A 17,821-nucleotide genomic window follows, 5' to 3' on the forward strand; every position below is an offset into this window, starting at 1 on the left:
CTCTTTCGTGCAGAAAACCAACTTGCACTGACGAAAGATGAGTTTGCTAATGAAAAATTAGAACTTGATGAACTTCTAATATCAAAAGTATCTATTAAGTATCGTGAAAAATGCCTGGAACAGGAGAAAGAGTTGTTGATGCATCAGAACAGTTGCTTGAAAGCAGAATTAATAAACAAAACTAATGAAAATTTTAAACTTTGATCCAATCTGAATAGCATGAATGATGAGATGTGCAGTATGGACAAGCAAGCCCAGACTTTAAAAGCAGAAAAGGAAAATGCTAAGAAACAGATTGATGATCTAATGAGTGAATTAAATGAGTTTAAGAAACAGTCAATGACCATGGAAGAAATATCCTGAAAAGACTGAATTCCCAAGTGAAGTTGTTAATCTTGTTGAAGTTGTTAATAAGGATTCGCAGATAACTCTGAAACAAAGACAATTGAACTCACCAGAGTAGTTGCTGAGCTGAATGGAAAGATTTGTATGTTTGAGAAGGGATTAGAAAATAAGAGGATAAACAAATATTTGGGTGAAATTGTGAAACAAATGGAAATGAAGGTTCCATTTTGAAACGTTGTGTCCAGCAAGAACATGGCGGACCTCAAGGAAAATCCAAGTCCACTCTAGGAATGAACGGAGTAAGCATTCCCTTCAGAAGGAATGGGACAAACTCAAGGTGTCCAAACAAAGCAGATGGGTTGTCAATAAAGAGAAATGTAACTTGAAGGAGCACAGAAAGTGAATCAAATGGAGACAACCAGGTACCGGAAACACAGAGTACTACAATTTCATTACCAAACTGACCAGTCAATCCAAAACAACTGAGACTACTATTCTTCCAAATGTGACAAGAACGAGATCTGGAAGAATTGTGAAGCCTCCAGGCTGTCTGAATTTATAAAGTCAGAGACTTTGCGGGGTGGGGGGAAGGGGTAGCATGGAAGTAAAGAAGATTGCACTGTAAATATATTTGGGTAAGGACTTGGGGGGGAGGTCTTAGTCAAAGGGCGTTCGGGCAAAGCAAGGATTAATGAGGGGCTGTGGAAAACAGTACCACCCAATGTGTGATGTAGAGAGTCACATGATGGTATACTGTGTGTACTCGAGTCTAGCAGAATCCAGCATGAAGACCGCACCCATGGAGGGCTGTATTTTGGGGATGTATATAGTTATCAGTTGGTAATAAACATGATGTTCAATCATACAAGCCTCCAGACCTCTTAGTGAGACACCAAACAACCTTACAACAGTTTGCAGAAACTTGGATTGTATTTTCTTGAGTTTAGCAGATTGAGGGATAATCTAATCAAGGCGTTTAAAATGGTAAAGGGGTTTAATAGGGTAGATACAAAGAAACTTTTTTTTATGGTGGGGCAATCCAGAACAAAGGCACAAGATCTTTAAACAAAGCAAGGCCATATAGGAGTTTAGGCCCATTTTGGGCCCTGTGCTGAAGTGTGCAGCAACTCAACATCATGTTTAGCACGATGCTGCACGGCACTATCATTTCAATTGGCAGGTAGCAAGCGGTTTGCATGCTGTCTGCATCAGAAGGAAAGGCCTTGGGTTAATCACACATCATGATCCCCATGCCCACTTTGGGGGCTATCAAATTTTGCCACCATACCTGTCCTGTTATATTTGTGAGTTTTATTTTTCCAACTTTTTCCCAATCAAATAGTTCAGGTTTCTGTAATTTTTTTCACAAATTAAGTATTTAACTGTGCTATTCGGTTCAAAAGCGCTTTGGAATTCAACTACTGGATTTGAAAAAAAGGCAAATAGTGAAATAAGCACTGCATTTGGGCTCTGAGCTGCATTGAGAATGGTACAATGCTCTATTAAGATATCATTTTAAAGCAAAGTAGTACATCAGTAAGATACAGGATGGTTGTAACTGATCATGAGACATTTGCTTGAAGCTATCATCATGACACATTCAACAACTAATGTCCATTTTGAAAGCTCTCAGCCTTTCAAACTCAATTTCAAACAAACTACAGCAAGTTAAATAGATCGTGCCATCCAGCACAATCTGCTGTGTGGTCTTTATGTGCAATCTACAAAACAATTATTTTTTTATATTGAATTGTTTAGTTTAGCGTGAAGAAAAAGTAAAGTCACCTCTTTTTTTTACTCCCAGATCTTGGAAGAGAAATTGAGCTTGTTTGTGTCCTTTTTTGGGTGTTACAAGTACACTTAGAGCTCATAAGTCTGTAGTGCGCATGCACACCTGTGGGATGAATTGTGCCAGACACCATACTAATGCAGGTTTTGGTGCCTGCATAGGGAATGTCTGCTATGCAGAGCAGGTAAATCATGATGCCAATCAGTGTGTAATGCTGATTTGACACCAGGAGTACCATTTTGGAGCTCAACATTTCAGTTAACACCCTCTCTTAAACTCTCTCAGCTGAATGGGTTCAGCAGCAAGAAGAACCACCCTCCCTCTTCTCCCCCACTCCCCCTCAATTTGTACTATTTAAAGGGATCAGCACTACTTCCGGGTTGGTCACTAATTGAGTTCTTCTGGCTGTTGCTTTGATTCTACAAGCGTTTAATGCTTTCTATTGTTGTTTAAAGTTGCAGAAATCTACAGGGGGCTGTTATGTTAGGTGCTCAAGCAGTTTTGGGCCTTGAATTTTGGACTGCATCATCTGGAAGGGCAGCAGCAGTGTGTACTGTCTGGCTGAGAGGCAACAGCATGGACATTGACAGAGTGGCAGTGGCGGGAGCACGAATGCTGCCTTCCTGAGGGAGGACAGCAGATCCATGCTCCTTGGAGTCACTGCCACTCCCTGGGGGCAGCGCCTCGGAAATCCTAGTAATATGTGGAGGACAGATTGCTGGACTGTCATGACACCCTACAAGCCCGTTTGCACACTGTAATGATGACAGTGGTCTGAGCTTGCATGACAGTTTGAGCTTTGATTGCAGGATTCATGTTGAGTGGTTGCAGCTTGTGCTGCAGTGGCAGGTGAGACTTCAGCCATCAGACACTGCATCTTGACTGGGTCCACTAGTGTGGAAATGGAGTTGGCCATCATTTCAGGTGCTGAAGAAGTATCTGCCACAAGTAGACAGAGCAGGCAAACCATGAAGCCAATCAATATGTAATGCAGTATGCAAAACCCCATTCCAAATTGTTGCTGGACCCTTTCCTGTTTTCTGCATTGACCACAGGCTTTCTGGCAGGCTTTCCAATGCAGTAAGCATTTAGTTGTGTGTACTATCAGCATTCTTCTGCAGGCTACCCAATTGAAGTCCTCATCTGAGTTCTCTGTCATGGACCCTGTGTACCAGCTTCCACCTGCAATATCCTGGACCCTGCAGCCCACTTATGCCCAGAGTCTCACCATGTGCAGATCCCGCCTTTAATCTATCCTTTAAGATACACACAGCGTCAGTATCTGAACTGGTGGCTGGGAGCGTGAAATCCAGTGGTGGCGCTTTGTGTTCAGCATCGTTCTCTTCTTAGTGTTCCTCCACTGCATAGCCGGGTTGTAACTCTCAGGTATCTGAAAGGGAAAAGGGACAAGGGTAATGCTGTGGTAAGGAGGGAAAGTGAGAGATGCATACTTACACCATCTGCAGCTTGTAAATCAGAAGAGATTGTGGGATAAGATGGAGGTGGGATATGAGGAGGAAGATTAGGTGTGAGGATAGCGTCATCTTAAATAGTTTCAGCCCTGCCACTGGCAAAAGTCTCAGCAATAGACACCCAATAATGGCCAGCGCTGTCTCCTCCATCGGGCTTAGGACATGTGCATGCACCAATCCCCCTCTGGTTAGCTCCTGCTGACTCCAGTTGTTTGCCACCATGTCCTGCAAGGGAGAGGGAAGTACATCAGTGAGTGTTGTGCAATTGTTTGCCTGATGTGGCTGCCATGATTGAATAGCTGCAGTGTGTTCAAGGCGAGCTGCGGCTTGTAGCAGTGCAGAGTGTGAGGTTGAGGTGAAGCACAAGAATGTTAGGTATGAGCCTGATTGATAGAGATTATTGGTAGGTGTGGGATGAGGGTGTGGGGATTTGAACAGTACTGAGGAGCAGTCAGTAGGATGTGACGCTTGAAGATGCATTCACTCACCTTGACCACTTACGCGAGCTCCTTGCAGCACTGCATCCAGGTCCACAGGGCTTGACACCCAGCTTTGACTTCCATGGCTATCTTCTCTCTGCATTTTGACTGTATGTCAGGAGGACCCCCAACACCCTGAGGATAACAGGCATCTCTCCTCCTTTTCACCTCCAGTACAGCATCTGAAAACCTTGGAGTCCATTTCCTGCAAGCCTGTTGTGCCATTCCTCAGTCTTTCCCAGGTCAGATTATCCTCAACCATGACTCCCAGCAACTGCTCCAGCTACAATGCACCTCTCCTTTAAAAGGTTCAGACTAGCTTTATATGGTTTTATAGCCACTCATGATATTGGCTGATGTGTCCAGTCAATGAACAGGGCAGTTAGTGCTGGCTGGATAATTGAAATGAGCAGGCAGCACAAAGTTGGTATGCTGCCTGCATAGCGATCCCTAGGCCCATTTTTGGGGGCTATCTAATTTAGCCCCTCGTGTGTCTTATTGGAGGAGAATAAGTTGAATTCAATGCTGCATAAACCATGAAATACCTTGTTTGAAGTGGGGACTGTTTTCATTCATTACGACTGATTTTATGTAACTAAAATCGGACACAGAACAAAGTAGGTCAGAAATTAGCTCATGTAAATGATTAAACTCCTGAGAGTACTGAAACTCCCTTACCTCAAACTTGAACATGAGTGACCCTGGAATTTTGTGCCATATATCTGTACATATATCTATATAAGATTTGATGCAGAGAATGCAATCAGCACAGTGGCACGTTGGGGTGAAAGCAGTACTGCAAAAGCAGAATTAAACAAACCATGTCTATCTTCTTGTAGGGTTTGAGGTTCAGCAGCGGCCCTACTGATGCACCAGAAGTATTTGTGAGTTTGGCTCACCTGTGACAGTCACAGCTGAGGTCCTGCGAGAGGTGGAAGGCAAAAGAAAGCTGAGTTTTGCTGAATCACACTACAGAAGTGTCAGACCAATTGCTAGCAAATTGATTGGCTATTGATGGTTGCCAAGTTAAAGAGATCATATATATGTTTATGCTTTGGCTATATGATGGTTGCTATACTCAGGGTTGCCTGCTCAGGTTGGCCATATTCCTGGAGGTGTCACTGCATGACCATCTGTCTTCAACTGCCCTGACTCCACACTCTCGCCAGTGGTTGCCCAAAATGTAATTCTCAGTACAGAGCTTTCTCAAACCAATTGGAAAGAAACAGATTCTTCATTTCCCGATTGATTCCCAATAGAGTCATTACAGCACAGAAGGAGATCATTCAACCTGTTGAGTCCATGCCGGGGTGCATGATTCTTGACCGTCAGTCAAAAACCTTTATCCCCATGTCCAATATTTTTATAACTGTGAAACAAAAATGGTCAAAAGAATTTAAAAAATACAATTTTTAAAGCCCCTCTGCTGTTTTCTCCTGGGTGACTCGCTGCAGTACCCTAGAGATTAGCCTTCAATTCCTGGAGTCTCCAGGGCAATTCTGGAAGATGGGCTTCCCTATCCGTGATTAATGAACAGACTGTTAGCTAATGATTATGATTTGTAAAGCTTTACTATTTTTAAAAACAGTTCCTAAAAGCTCTGGAATTCAAACATTTGCTTTGATTTATATTTGTCTATTAATTCGCCAAATCTTATCCTTGTAGGTGAGGTATTACGGCTATTATCTGTCTCAATTACAGCCACAGTGATACACAGATGGACAAACAGATGGACAGGGCCATTGGAGTAAAACCTGACAAGGTTGCCTCACCCACTCAGCAAGGTGAGGACGGAGCACCATTGATGAAGTTCCAACCAACGGAAGCTATGTGGACATTCTCCCTTCTGAAGGGAAACAAATGTAATGTAATTTTTCTAAAGTTAGTGCTTGAAAATTATGAGATTCATAACTTAAAACAGTTAAATATTTGATATAAAGAAGCTCTCTGGTAAGGCACTTTTTCCTTAGAATTTCTCTGTGCAAAAGCACTGTTTTTTCTATCGAACTTTCATATGTAACACTTGAAGTTGTGCAATGCAGTGAGACATCTCCAATTGTCAGTAGTTAGGAACCCATTAAAATATTCCCTAAGGATATCCTATTCAATAATCTAAAGGATCCTGTAGGAATTTTAGAGGATTTTTATTGTCTTATAGGATTTAATAGGATGCTGTAAGATTTCCAAATTCTTATGGAGATTTTAGTATGGGGCTACACTGGAATGGCTGGAAGGGAATGAAAGCAGAATATGCAAGAGAGCCCGATGTCTGAGAGCAATTTTGTGGGTTCATTGAACTCTAGCGTCAGATTAATGAAAGCAAATGAAGACATTCCACATAAACAGGACAATGCCTTTTCATAGGGCTAGCAGCTAAATTACAAATTTAGTGTCAAAGATATATGCATATAAGAAATAAAGACCATCCCCTCCCCTAACCTTAAAGGAACACTGTTGATTTGCTGGGGGAGGGGGAAGGTAAGCACTTCTGGGAACTGCTTAGAGCAGCTTAGTTTTTATAGGATGACCTCACTATTTAAATTGTTATTGAAATGATTGCCATGCACTCACACCTGCCACTTTTTGAATACTGCCAAGCAGATTTTGTTTCTTTTTTACCTTTCAGGGATTTTTGGCTTGCAAGTTAGAAATTCCTGACAACTCATTTTCCATCCTTCTTAATTGGCCCCTTTAGGATTGCAGTTGGGTCATTCTGCCCTTCCTGCTGGCCAACGAACAAGCTTTACAGTGTTCATGATAACGTGACAGATTACTCTTTTTTTAAAAAACAAAATTAATGAATGCATTGAGAGTTGTCAATGAGAGAGTCTCACCATCAAAAACATTTAAAAAAAAAATCAAATCATTGCATATCGGTCTATGATTGCTTGAATGCTTGCTTTTATGTGGCTATTTCTGTTTTTTTTTACTATAATTATTTAAGCATTTTGTCCTGGTGACATCATCCAGAGCAGTGTCTTGGAGTATTTACTGATTCTGACAGTGTGCTGGAGCTCAATTAACATCAGTTGATACCATCATTAACCCAGAGTGTTACAGCTTCAGCTGTCCATGCATTCATTCAGTTCCATCATACTGTGGGCTTGGTATCTCCTCCATGCTGTACCCCTGATGATATTCTCAATATGCACTGTGTACACATACGTTTTTTAAAAAATGTAGAAATAAGGAATGTCAAAATTAAATGGAATTCTTTGTAACTGCTTTTTTTTTAAGAAAAGAAAAGCTCCTGAGAGTAAAATTCCATCCGTTTCATTTGTGGACAGGATCAAATCCTGTATATATTCTAGGGAATATTTGTGAATATTTTTGTTGTCCCATTTTATTTGGATTAGTTTCTTCCATCTCTTGGTTCTGCCTTACACTGTGCATTGCTTACTGGCTGAGAGAGTGGACAAGTAGTCTATTAGCAGGACTCCATTGATTCCACTCTGTGACTGGCCAGCAAGGAGGTTTATCTGCGTGTGTGATGGAAAAACTCAGGGGTCTCACATGCTAATGTTCCTTTCCTCCTTGTGGGGAATGCGCCTTACCTCCCCTTCACTGCCCGCCATTTGTCATGTAAAGATTCCCAGGCATAAGCCCACATTCTCCCACTTATTAGGCAATGGCGCACCATTGAGGGTGCAAAATTAAACAGTTTTTTTGATGCAATTCTTCTCGTTGCGAAAAGGTAAATGCAGTGGAATCCTGCTTTAAGATGGACAACAGGATCAGACTCAGCCATGACAAATCTGACTGCACCAGTACTGACAGTGTAAGAATCAGAACGGGGACATGGGAACAATTGACATCTTTCAGGAATATGCTGGTCTCAGGGTTGCATCCGCATGGATTCTACTGTATTTACAGATTTTTAGTTTCTTGCAGTTGACACCATAATTGGCAGCTCATTAACTGAGAATGATCCATAGTATTTCTGTACCAAAATCAAAAGGACATTATTTACAGCATGTTCTTAGTAGTTCTGTGTGTTGCTATGATGATAAAGTACAGCTAAAACCTGGTGAAATCCCCTTGTTCTATGTCACAAATGTAAAAACAAAACAAAATGCTCTCCACTTAAAACAGTCATAGAAATAAACTTGTAAAATGACTAATTGTTTTTTTCAATCATAATTCTATTATCTTTCTGAACAATCATTTAAGCTTGCCATGAGAATACTGAGCACCTTGTCATCCTTCTACAATGCTGTACCTAGACATTGTATTGACAGTGTATATATGCTGCTATGAAATGTATTCTGTTTCAGCGAGTAACCATGGATTCAGAAACATGTATTTTGTATTCCTTTCAATAAAGTTTTTTTTTTGCTGTATTAAAATTAAGGCGTACCGGTGATGTCTGTTTGGAAGTTGTTCTGGTGGTAGTGGCTGGAATGAGAAAGTTACTGATAAGATCACACATCACTTAACATCATGACAATCCTAGAATTCAGTAAGTACAGACAGAGTTGAGAACAATGAACACTAAGCCAAAGATTATACATTTTACTTTTGGCATGTGAGCCTTGTTCAGCCTGAGATATTACCTGAGGGGAGGGATGCCATCAGTGCCGAGGGAATGGAGATTGTGGTGGGGCTTTCCTTTAGTGCCTTCTTGACCTCAAGCAATCCCAAAAAACATCCCAGCCAATCAGGTATTTTTAAAGTGTAGTCACTGTAATTTGGAGGTCTTGTGGTGCAGTGGCAGTGTCTCTAGCTCTGGGTTCAAGTCCCATGCCGGGACTTATTGGCCATGGAATAAATGTTCATGATACAGCTCAATGAGCTGATAATCAGTCTGGGAATCCTTCCACCCCCTCCCCATCATTTCCCAAAGGGGGAAAAAAGGGTTTGTGTGAAAATATGCTAAAAAACCTGTCATAATGTAGGGAAACATAGCAGTTTGCACACATAACAAAATTGAGATAAATGACCAGGGAACTAGCTTTAGTGATGTTGGTTGAAGGACAACTGTTGGACAGGAAACCTCCTTCCTGCTTTTCATTAAATATAATTTTGGGATCTTTATGTCCACTTGGAAGAGCAGATAGGGTGATTGGTTTAACATCTCAAACAACAGCTACTTAGATACAGCACCTCCTCAGTAATTACTGAAATGCTAACCTAGATTGTGTGCTCAAGCCAATAGATTGGGCTTGAATCCATAACTCAGAAGTGACAGCACTGAACCTTCAATTTTAGTCATAGGAACAGGAGCAGCAGTGGGCCATTCAGCCCATTGAGCCTGCCCCACCATTCAATTAGATCTGTGGTCACCAATCTTTTCCTTAATGAGAGTTACTTCTGATTAATGAAAAATATCCTGAGCTACTAAAACATATATTGAAAATATATGGATTGATAAGGGTACATAATTAAGCTATTACAGTTGAATTAGAAAAAAATATATTTAAAATGAAGAAAATTGATTCTTAACCTTTATTTCAATGTGAAACTTGACACAGCATAGTGTCCACCAATGCTGTGTAAGCTGGTGTGTATCGTGAGAGGGCCGCACTGATGGAGTCAGTCAGATACCTTTAATGCTTGAAAACAAAAAATCGTTCTCCCACTCTTGATGGAAATAGTACTATTTTTGGATGGACCTGCCTCTGTATCCATGATGTCAACAAGGGTAGGTTACTTTTCCTGCCGCATGCTAGCTAGCATAGTTGTGCTAGTATAGATGGTCCTCGACTTATATTGATCCTCACTTATTGACAGACAGCGAGCCACCAGTCGCTTGCAATCAATATGTTGGTGACCCCTGAATGAGATCATGGCTGATTATCGGCTTCAATGCTACTTTCCTGCGCTATCCCCATATCCCATGATGTCCTCAGTATCTTGAAATCTATTGATTTCTGCCTTGAACATGCTCAATGACTGAGCTTCCACAGTCCTCAGGGGTAGAGAATTCCAAAGATTCACCCTCCGCCCTCTGAGTTAAGAAATTCCTCCTCAGCTTAGTCTTAAATGGCCTATCCCTTATTCTCAGATTGTGTCCCCTAGTTCTCACCAGACAGGAAGCATCCTATCTACATCCACCCTGTCATGCCCCATAAGAATTTTGTAAGTTTCAGTGAAATCACCTCTTGTTCTTTGAAACGGTAGAGAATACAGGCCCAGTTTCCTCAATCTCTCGTCATAAAACAATCCTTCCATCCCAGGCATTAGCCTGGTGAACTTCCGTTGCACTCCTCCATGGCTAGTATATCCTTCCTTGGGTAAGGAGACCAAACTGTAGACAATATTCCAGGTGAGGTCTCACCAAGGCTCTATACAATTGCAGCAAGACATTTTTATTCCTGTACTCAAATGCCCTTGAGATGAAGGGCAACATACCATTTGCCTTCCTGATTGCTTGCTGTACCTGACTGCTTGCTTTTAGTGACTTGTGAACAAGGGCACCCTGGTCTATGCCCAGTTAGTTGATCTCTGATGGATAATTACAGTTGATCTCAGTGACCTTGAACTAGGGAGCTAAAGAATTATTTAGGGTTCCCATTCCCCATTGCTATCCAGTGACCAAGTTGGAAAGTGTAAGTGTGCAGTTGTCAGTTAAGTGGTAGTGGAATTCCACTGCAATAGCCCACAGTGATTAGTCTAAAAACATTGCCTAGTTCACATGTTTGAAGTAACAGGCATATCCATGAAGGGTTTGGAGAAAATTGGAATAAGATTTATTCAAGTTATACATTCTACTATTCAAAAACTACAGATCTGTTCGGAGTGAGATTTTCCAGATATACCAAGCTACTTGGTTCGAGTCTCCTCGTCCTATATCGCACGGGGCTCCTTAATAGTATAATCTACGAATGAAGGTAAGAGCTCTCAATATACCAATAATAAAGCATGGAGGGAATCTCTCAAAGTCATCAAAATAGTCGACATAATGTACACGCTTTATGCGGTATGGAAACTGCAAAGCCATTGTCAAAGTAATTTATTTGCTTTAGTGGTTTGAATACATGCATTTTAAATTACACAGTGCTACAAAAGAAATGCTGAACTGCAGGGCATAATGATCAGGATGTCCAATCGGAGACTGTAGAATGTTTTCTTAAAATGCAAGTAGTGACCTGATTAGCTGCAGTTTCTGTGTTGAGATTAAACCTAATGAATAATGGCCTCAGCTATGCAGGTTTACATAGTCGTTGACACAGTGCGCACATTAAAATTTCAGTTGTGAAGAGTTATACCATCTAAAAGAAATAAGATGCTCATACATTTTGATGGAACTGACACTCTGAAACCATAGGTGCAGCCACTGGACTTCCCCCTATTTTTGTAAGCCCCAGACCAACTGGCTATGATGTCTCCCCAGCACTTTCCGTGGTTGTACCTATGTCTGAAGCTGTTAATTCGCTGCACTGAGGCATTTCTGGGCAGACATTGCAACTTTCCAGAGTAATCCAGCTCTATGCTGGTCATAAATGGGATTGAGGAGAAATATTTGAGTGTTATACATTTCTGATATCTGATACTCCACACAACAGTATTCTAGGAAAATACACAATTTTCAGTGAAGAAATAGTTTGTACTTGAATATAAAGTTGCTCCTGCATTCCACTCAAAGGGTTAAAGAATATCTTATATTTTTGGGGAATTTAATAAATAATAATATAAACACACACATGCAAGGCTGCTCAGTTACAGTGATGCCTGGCTGGCTCACAACATGCCTTGTTGTAACAGCAGCATGATGGTCACACACATGGGAGCACCCAAATGCTGGAAACACAGAAGAGTACAAAAATGACTGGCAGTTGGACGGTCACAAAGTGTAGTATATGTAAGTTTGTAAAATTAGGACAAGCTGCACTGTTTGCACTGGGTTTGGACATTATTTGAGCAATTACTGAAACAAAACAGATGTCAACTTACATGTTGCATGAAAGTAAAACATAGGAATTGAGCAGGTATCAGTGAATTGTCAGCTACCCTTATGTTTCTTTTACACAGTAGAAGCTTCTTAATAAGACAGGCAACATGATTTCTTAATTGATCTATATTAAAGAAATACTACTAAAAATATTGTTATTTTAACTTATAGAGATAACATTTTGTGAATTGAAAGCCACATGTAATTAAAAAAATTCATTTTGAATGTCAATAAGAATGTCATTACTGGAACATTCAAAATAAGGTCTCCACAGTTTTACTGTTTACTTACAAAGATACCTGGAATATTCATTGGAGGAAAGAATTGCAGCCAAGTCAATGGGAGAACCTTGAAGGCATAATGGAGCATAGCCTATTATTATAACAGCTCTTAACAACAGCATCCCATCCGTACATTCTGGAGGCAAATGTTTGAAAATTCAATTATTAGACCAGGAGTAGGCCATTCAGCCTCTTGAGTCTAATCCGCCATAGATCAAGCCTGATCTGTATCTTAAGCCCAACCAACGACCTTGGTTCTGTAACCCTTAATATCCTTGCCTAACATAAAACTATCAATTTTGAAATTTCCAATAGAGCTAGCCTTAACAGATTTTTGTAGAAGAAAGTTCTGCATTTTCAGCACTCAACTGGACATCCTTGGATATGTCATGAGGTAGCATGGCCATGAAAGGAGGAAAAGCATCTTAATTTAGTTACAAAGTTAAACATTGCTGGACCCGAAATAAGGAATTGCAATACAAACTTTTGTGTACCAAGGTAATTAATTAATCACTAATTAGACAGGTTGACAGTTAACCATAGTCCTCTCCTTCTGCTGTCTGGCTTATTCTCAGTGTCTCATTGCTGTTTCAGTTTTGGGACATAAGAACTTAGAAAATTTAACCATTTGTCAGTTTAGGAGAGATAATATTTCTCATTAATGATATTTTCTATGTGACCACAGGCACCTCACACTTATTAGGTGGTGTTTGTGTAAATAACAAATTAACTCTTTTGTGTTGACCCACTCTGTGCTCTGTTGAATTAGTAGAAAATGAAGAGTAGATAAACTTTCAAGAAATTTTGGTTGCCTTGAGTTTTAGTTCATACAATCACAATGACCTGTTACATGGATCATTATAAAGATAACTTAATAGTTTCTTGGGTTTGATAAAACCAAGCAAATACCATAAAGTATCCATTTTTAAAACTGTCAGGATGGTCTTGGTTTTAACTCCTCCATCTGGCGGAAACTAGAGCAGTTGAAGTAGGGTGGGGGTTATCTATGTTTCTATGTTTCCCTACCCAAGCAAGTGGACTAATGTTTTAAATTGGAAGTGTTACAATCCCCGTGGGGAAACCATAAACCAAAATAATCAAATTTACCAAACAACCTCCCAATGAAGAAATTATCATCAAGATTTCACTTTTTGATACTTCTACTTTAGCACGAATCAAAACCAACTCAAATTAACCATGAATTTACAGGCAAATGATACTTAAAATAAAATGGTAGATCTCACTTTAAACAGTTAATGCAACAAAGATACATCTTACACAACTACAAGCACCCTCACCAGTCTCAGCAGACATGTCGAACCACAGGCAGTTCCAAAGTTTTCTAACTTAATTTCTGGTGTGTAGGATCTCTCACTTTCTCACTCAATGAACTTGGCCCTTGGATCACATTCACCAGCAGCCATATTCCATCTGAGGTACCCGGAGACAGTTGTAACCCGAATGGCACACTGCTGTAGAACCTCCTTAGCAAGGTTCCCCAGAGACTCCTTCATCTGAACCCTTTAATAAACTCTGTTCAATGGTCTGGTTGGCTCTGGCAAAATGAGCAGCAGCAGTAAAGTTGTTCAATTCACAATCCCTACTCTAATCCTATCTTTGGTTGTCTGTCTTGTTTAATTATACTACACACACACAGCTCCTGGTTAATATGCATTTTCTGTTCTCCCCCCTGCTGAAGCTCTCCTTTGTGTCTGACCACACAGCTTTCATGTGTTAACTTCCTTTCTGTTGGTACTGCTTCATTGTCAAGTGTTGTCAGGTCACATGGACCAATATTTCATACTATTCAAGAAAATTACAACTGATCCCTTTACAATTTATGCCAACTTTTAAATGTCCACTTCAAATATTCTTAAAACCAATTACAGATTCCACAGATATTTGAAAGAAATTACAAATTTTCCTTCTCCTTCTGGGTCGAAGGTTGTCACACAAGTGACAAGGGCACCCACCTCAACCCAGCAGGGCCCTCTCTAAATATGCAGATCAGTTTCCGATGGTGTCATTTGGGCTTCAGCTATCATTTTAATCGGAGGCTTGATTTGGAGAGCAGTGATGGCTTCCCTGCCTGGCCAAGCCTTTTGGGAACAGCAGCTAAAGCAAGATGAGGCCCAGCAAAGTAATTTAGTTTAGCTTCCTTGTAGGACAAGAGGAGCAAGAGTGTTCCCCTAGGCAGGTCAAGGGAAAGAAATCATGGGCCCTGGTGCTTCCCCTTTTTCTGGGCCCCTTATCTCCACCTCGCGCCCCTCCCTCCCTCAACCCCTTTAACACACCCCCTCACATCCTCTGTGCGCCCAGATTTGGAAACCATAGTAATATTGGGGTCGAACTGTTTCATATAGCTTTAGAAAATCTTATTGGGTTTTATTACTCTATGCATCTATTTATAAAGCCTATTGAAAGTCAAGGTTTCAGTACGATACTTGGGGCTGTAATTAAATTGGGTTTAGGTTAGGGCTAGTCTTAAAAAACATTATTGGCAACAGTTTTATGGTTAGGTTTACTGTTAGCATTGAAAGCACTATTGACACATCATTGTCACTGGGCACTCCCTTTTATTCCCTCACATAGACCAGTCAGAAAGCAATCTCATGAACAGTTGCTTGAAAGAATTGTCTTCCTGCCCAATATCAAGTTCCTCACTGCTTCCACATCTTTACACTTTTCACACAAAAAACTAAAACAATGAGGACATTAGGCTTGAATATTTTGTCAGAGGTCCAGATGGATTCAGATGTTCCACTGGATACATTCAGTTAAAAGCAAAATACTGCAGATGGTGGAAATCTGAAATAAAAACAGAAAATGCTGGAAAAACTCAGCAGGTCTGGCAGCACCTGTGGAGAGAGAAACAGAGCTAACATTTCGAGTGTGTATGACTCTCCCTCAGAGCTGAACAGAAGTGGAAATGTGATTGTATTTATACTGCTTAAGAGGGCCTGGGGCAGATGGAGCAAGATGGAAGGTCAGAGATAGGTGGGAGCTAAGGAGAAATTTGACAAAGATGTCATAGACACAGGACAAAGGGAATGTTAATGGGAGTGTTAAAGATTAAAGAAAGTGCTGATAGTGGCATAAAGATAAGATAGCAGAATGTGTTAATAACAGGACAAGGGTCAGCACTCTGCGAAAGCAAAACATAAAAACAAGTGACAGATGGACCTGTGTCGGGGGCTGGGGGGGATTATGTTGGGGAAAAAGGATAAAAATAATAATAAAAAAGAATAAATGAATAAATAAATAAATTTGATTTAAAAAGGGGTAAAGATGGAACAAAGAGTTCATGGTCTGAAGTTGTTGAACTCAATGTCAAGTCCGGAAGGCTGTAACATGCCTAATCAGAAGATGAGGTGCTGTTCCTCCAGTTTGCATTGGGCTTCACTGGAACATTGCAGCAGGCCAAGGACAGATATGTGGGCATGAGAGCAAGGATGTTGAGCTGAAATGGCAAGCGACAGGAAGCTTGCAGACTGAGCGAAGGTGTTCCGTAAAGCCGTCACCCAGTCTGCGTTTTGTCTCCCCGATGTAGAGGAGACTGTATTGGGAGCAGCGAATACTGTAGACCAAAATGAAGGAAGTGCACCCGAAAGGAATGCTTGGGCCCTTGGACGGTGAGGAGGGAGGAGGTAAAGGGGCAGGTGTTGCACCTTCTGTGATTGCATGGGAAGGTGTGGTGGGAAGGGGATGAGGAGTTTGGGGTGATGGAGGAGTGGACCAAGGTGTCACAGGGGGAACGGTTCTTGTAGAATGCTGAAGGGGGGGGCGGTGGTGAGGGGAAGATGTGCTTGGTGGGGCATCATGCTGGAGTTGGCGGAAATGGCAGAGGATGATCCCTTGAATGTGGAGGCTGGTATGGTGAAAAGCGAGGACAATGGGAAACTCTATTATGGTTCTGGGAGAGGGGAGAAGGTGCGAGGGCAGAGGTACGGGATATGGGTCGGACAGAGTTGAGGGCCCTGTCAACCACAATGGGGAGAAACCTCGGTTAAAGGAAAATGAGACATGTCAGAAGCGCCGTTTTGGAAGGTAGCATCATTGGAACAGATGCGGCAGAGATGGAGGAACTGGGAGATGGGATGGAGTCCTTACAGCAAGCAGAGCATGAGGAGCTGTAGTCGAGGTAGCTGTTGGATTCAGTGGTCTTGTAATGAATATTGGTGGACAGTCTATCACCGGAAATGGAGACAGAGCAATCAAGGAAGGGAAGGGAAGTGTCAGAGATGGACCATGTGAAAGTGATGGAGGGGTGGAAATTGGAAGCAAAATCAATAAATTTTTCCAGGTCCAGACGAGAACCTGAAGTGGCACCAAAGCAGTCATCGATGTATGGAAAAAAGAGGTGTGGGAAGGGGCCTGAGTAGGACTGGAACAAGGAATGTTCCACATACCTCACAAAAAGACAGGCATAACTGGGGCCCATGCAGGTACCCATAGCCACACCTTTTATTTGGAGGAAGTGAGACAAGTTTAAGGAGAAATTGTTCAGTGAGAGAACAAGTTCAGCCAGATGGAGGAGAGTGGTGGTGGATGGGGATTGTTCTGGCCTCTGTTCAAGGAAGAAGCAGAGAGCCCTCAGACCATCCTGGTGGGGGATGGAGGTGTAAATGGATTGGACATCTATAGTGAAATGAGGCAGTTAGGGCCAGGGAACTGGAAATTGTTGATATGACGTAGGGTGTGAGAGGAATCATGAATGTAGGTGGGAAGAGATTGGACAAGAGGAGAGAGAATCAAGTCAAGATAGGAAGAAATGAGTTATGTGGGGCAGGAACAGGTTGACAAGATGGGTCTACCAGGGCAGTCCTGTTTGTGGATTTTGGGAAGGAGGTAGAAGTGGGTTGTGTGGGGTCGGGAGACTATGAGGTTGGAAGTTGTGGAGGGAAGATCTCCAGAGGAGAGAGGTCAGTGACAACCCTGGGAACAATGGCTTGTTGTTCGGTTGTGGGGGTCATGGTCCAGGGAGAGGTAGGAAGAAGTGTCTGAGAGTTGGCGCTCAGTCTCTGCAAGGGTATATTCAGTTATCTGGATTCCTGAAAAACTCTTCTGACAATAATATGTTACCAGATGCCACCAGCCACTCTTTGCTTCTTCCTGTATTTTTCCATTGGGGTTAGGATTTTGTTTTAGTGCCTTTCAATTGCTCCACTCCACTTTTTGCCATCTGATACACCTAACTGAAAAAGGTGTTTAACCACAGAGCTGAGAAACATGTGACTCTCCATTACAGAGAGAGTGAAGGCGGCTGAAGGACAGACTCAAGCGGAGAATCAAAACCCAATTGGGAAAATGGGAGTGGACGGAGGGAGATGGAGAAAATATGAGGCTGTAATTGGAGGAATGTAAAGTGAGTGGAATTTGTACCTGACTCACTGTCTGATATCACAGTTTCAGTGGCCGCTGGTAGAAATTTCCCAGTTTGCCATTGGCCAGTCAGCCTATGGAAGCCGGAGTTTTGTCCCTGTTCCAGCCCCGGTCTACTGCACTGTGAAAGCCCATTAAAGGGGCTGATAATTGAAATGCTTGACTTGGAATGTGTGATAGCT

General features: G+C 41.7%; 1 protein-coding gene across 4 annotated transcripts in view; it reads left to right on the forward strand.

Moving 5' to 3' along the window:
- Positions 1 to 8,425, forward strand: part of bcl11aa (BCL11 transcription factor A a) — a 213,038-nt gene extending 204,613 nt beyond the window's left edge. For 2 of the 4 annotated variants that reach the window (XR_013578680.1, XM_078556907.1), the window contains one exon: positions 5,751 to 7,318. Coding sequence is in view for 2 of the 4 variants with exons in the window: in XM_078556907.1 (XP_078413033.1) it covers positions 5,751 to 5,795 (45 nt within the window). In the remaining 2 variants the exon portion in view is untranslated. Of the gene's footprint in view, positions 1 to 5,750; positions 7,319 to 7,779 lie in introns of those variants that run through there. The other 2 variants (XR_013578681.1, XM_078556908.1) reach the window with 2 other exon arrangements.
- The last annotated feature ends 9,396 nt before the right edge of the window (positions 8,426 to 17,821 follow it).

Source organism: Cetorhinus maximus, chromosome 14 (assembly GCF_964194155.1).
Source record: "Cetorhinus maximus chromosome 14, sCetMax3.hap1.1, whole genome shotgun sequence".
NCBI lineage: Eukaryota > Metazoa > Chordata > Chondrichthyes > Lamniformes > Cetorhinidae > Cetorhinus > Cetorhinus maximus.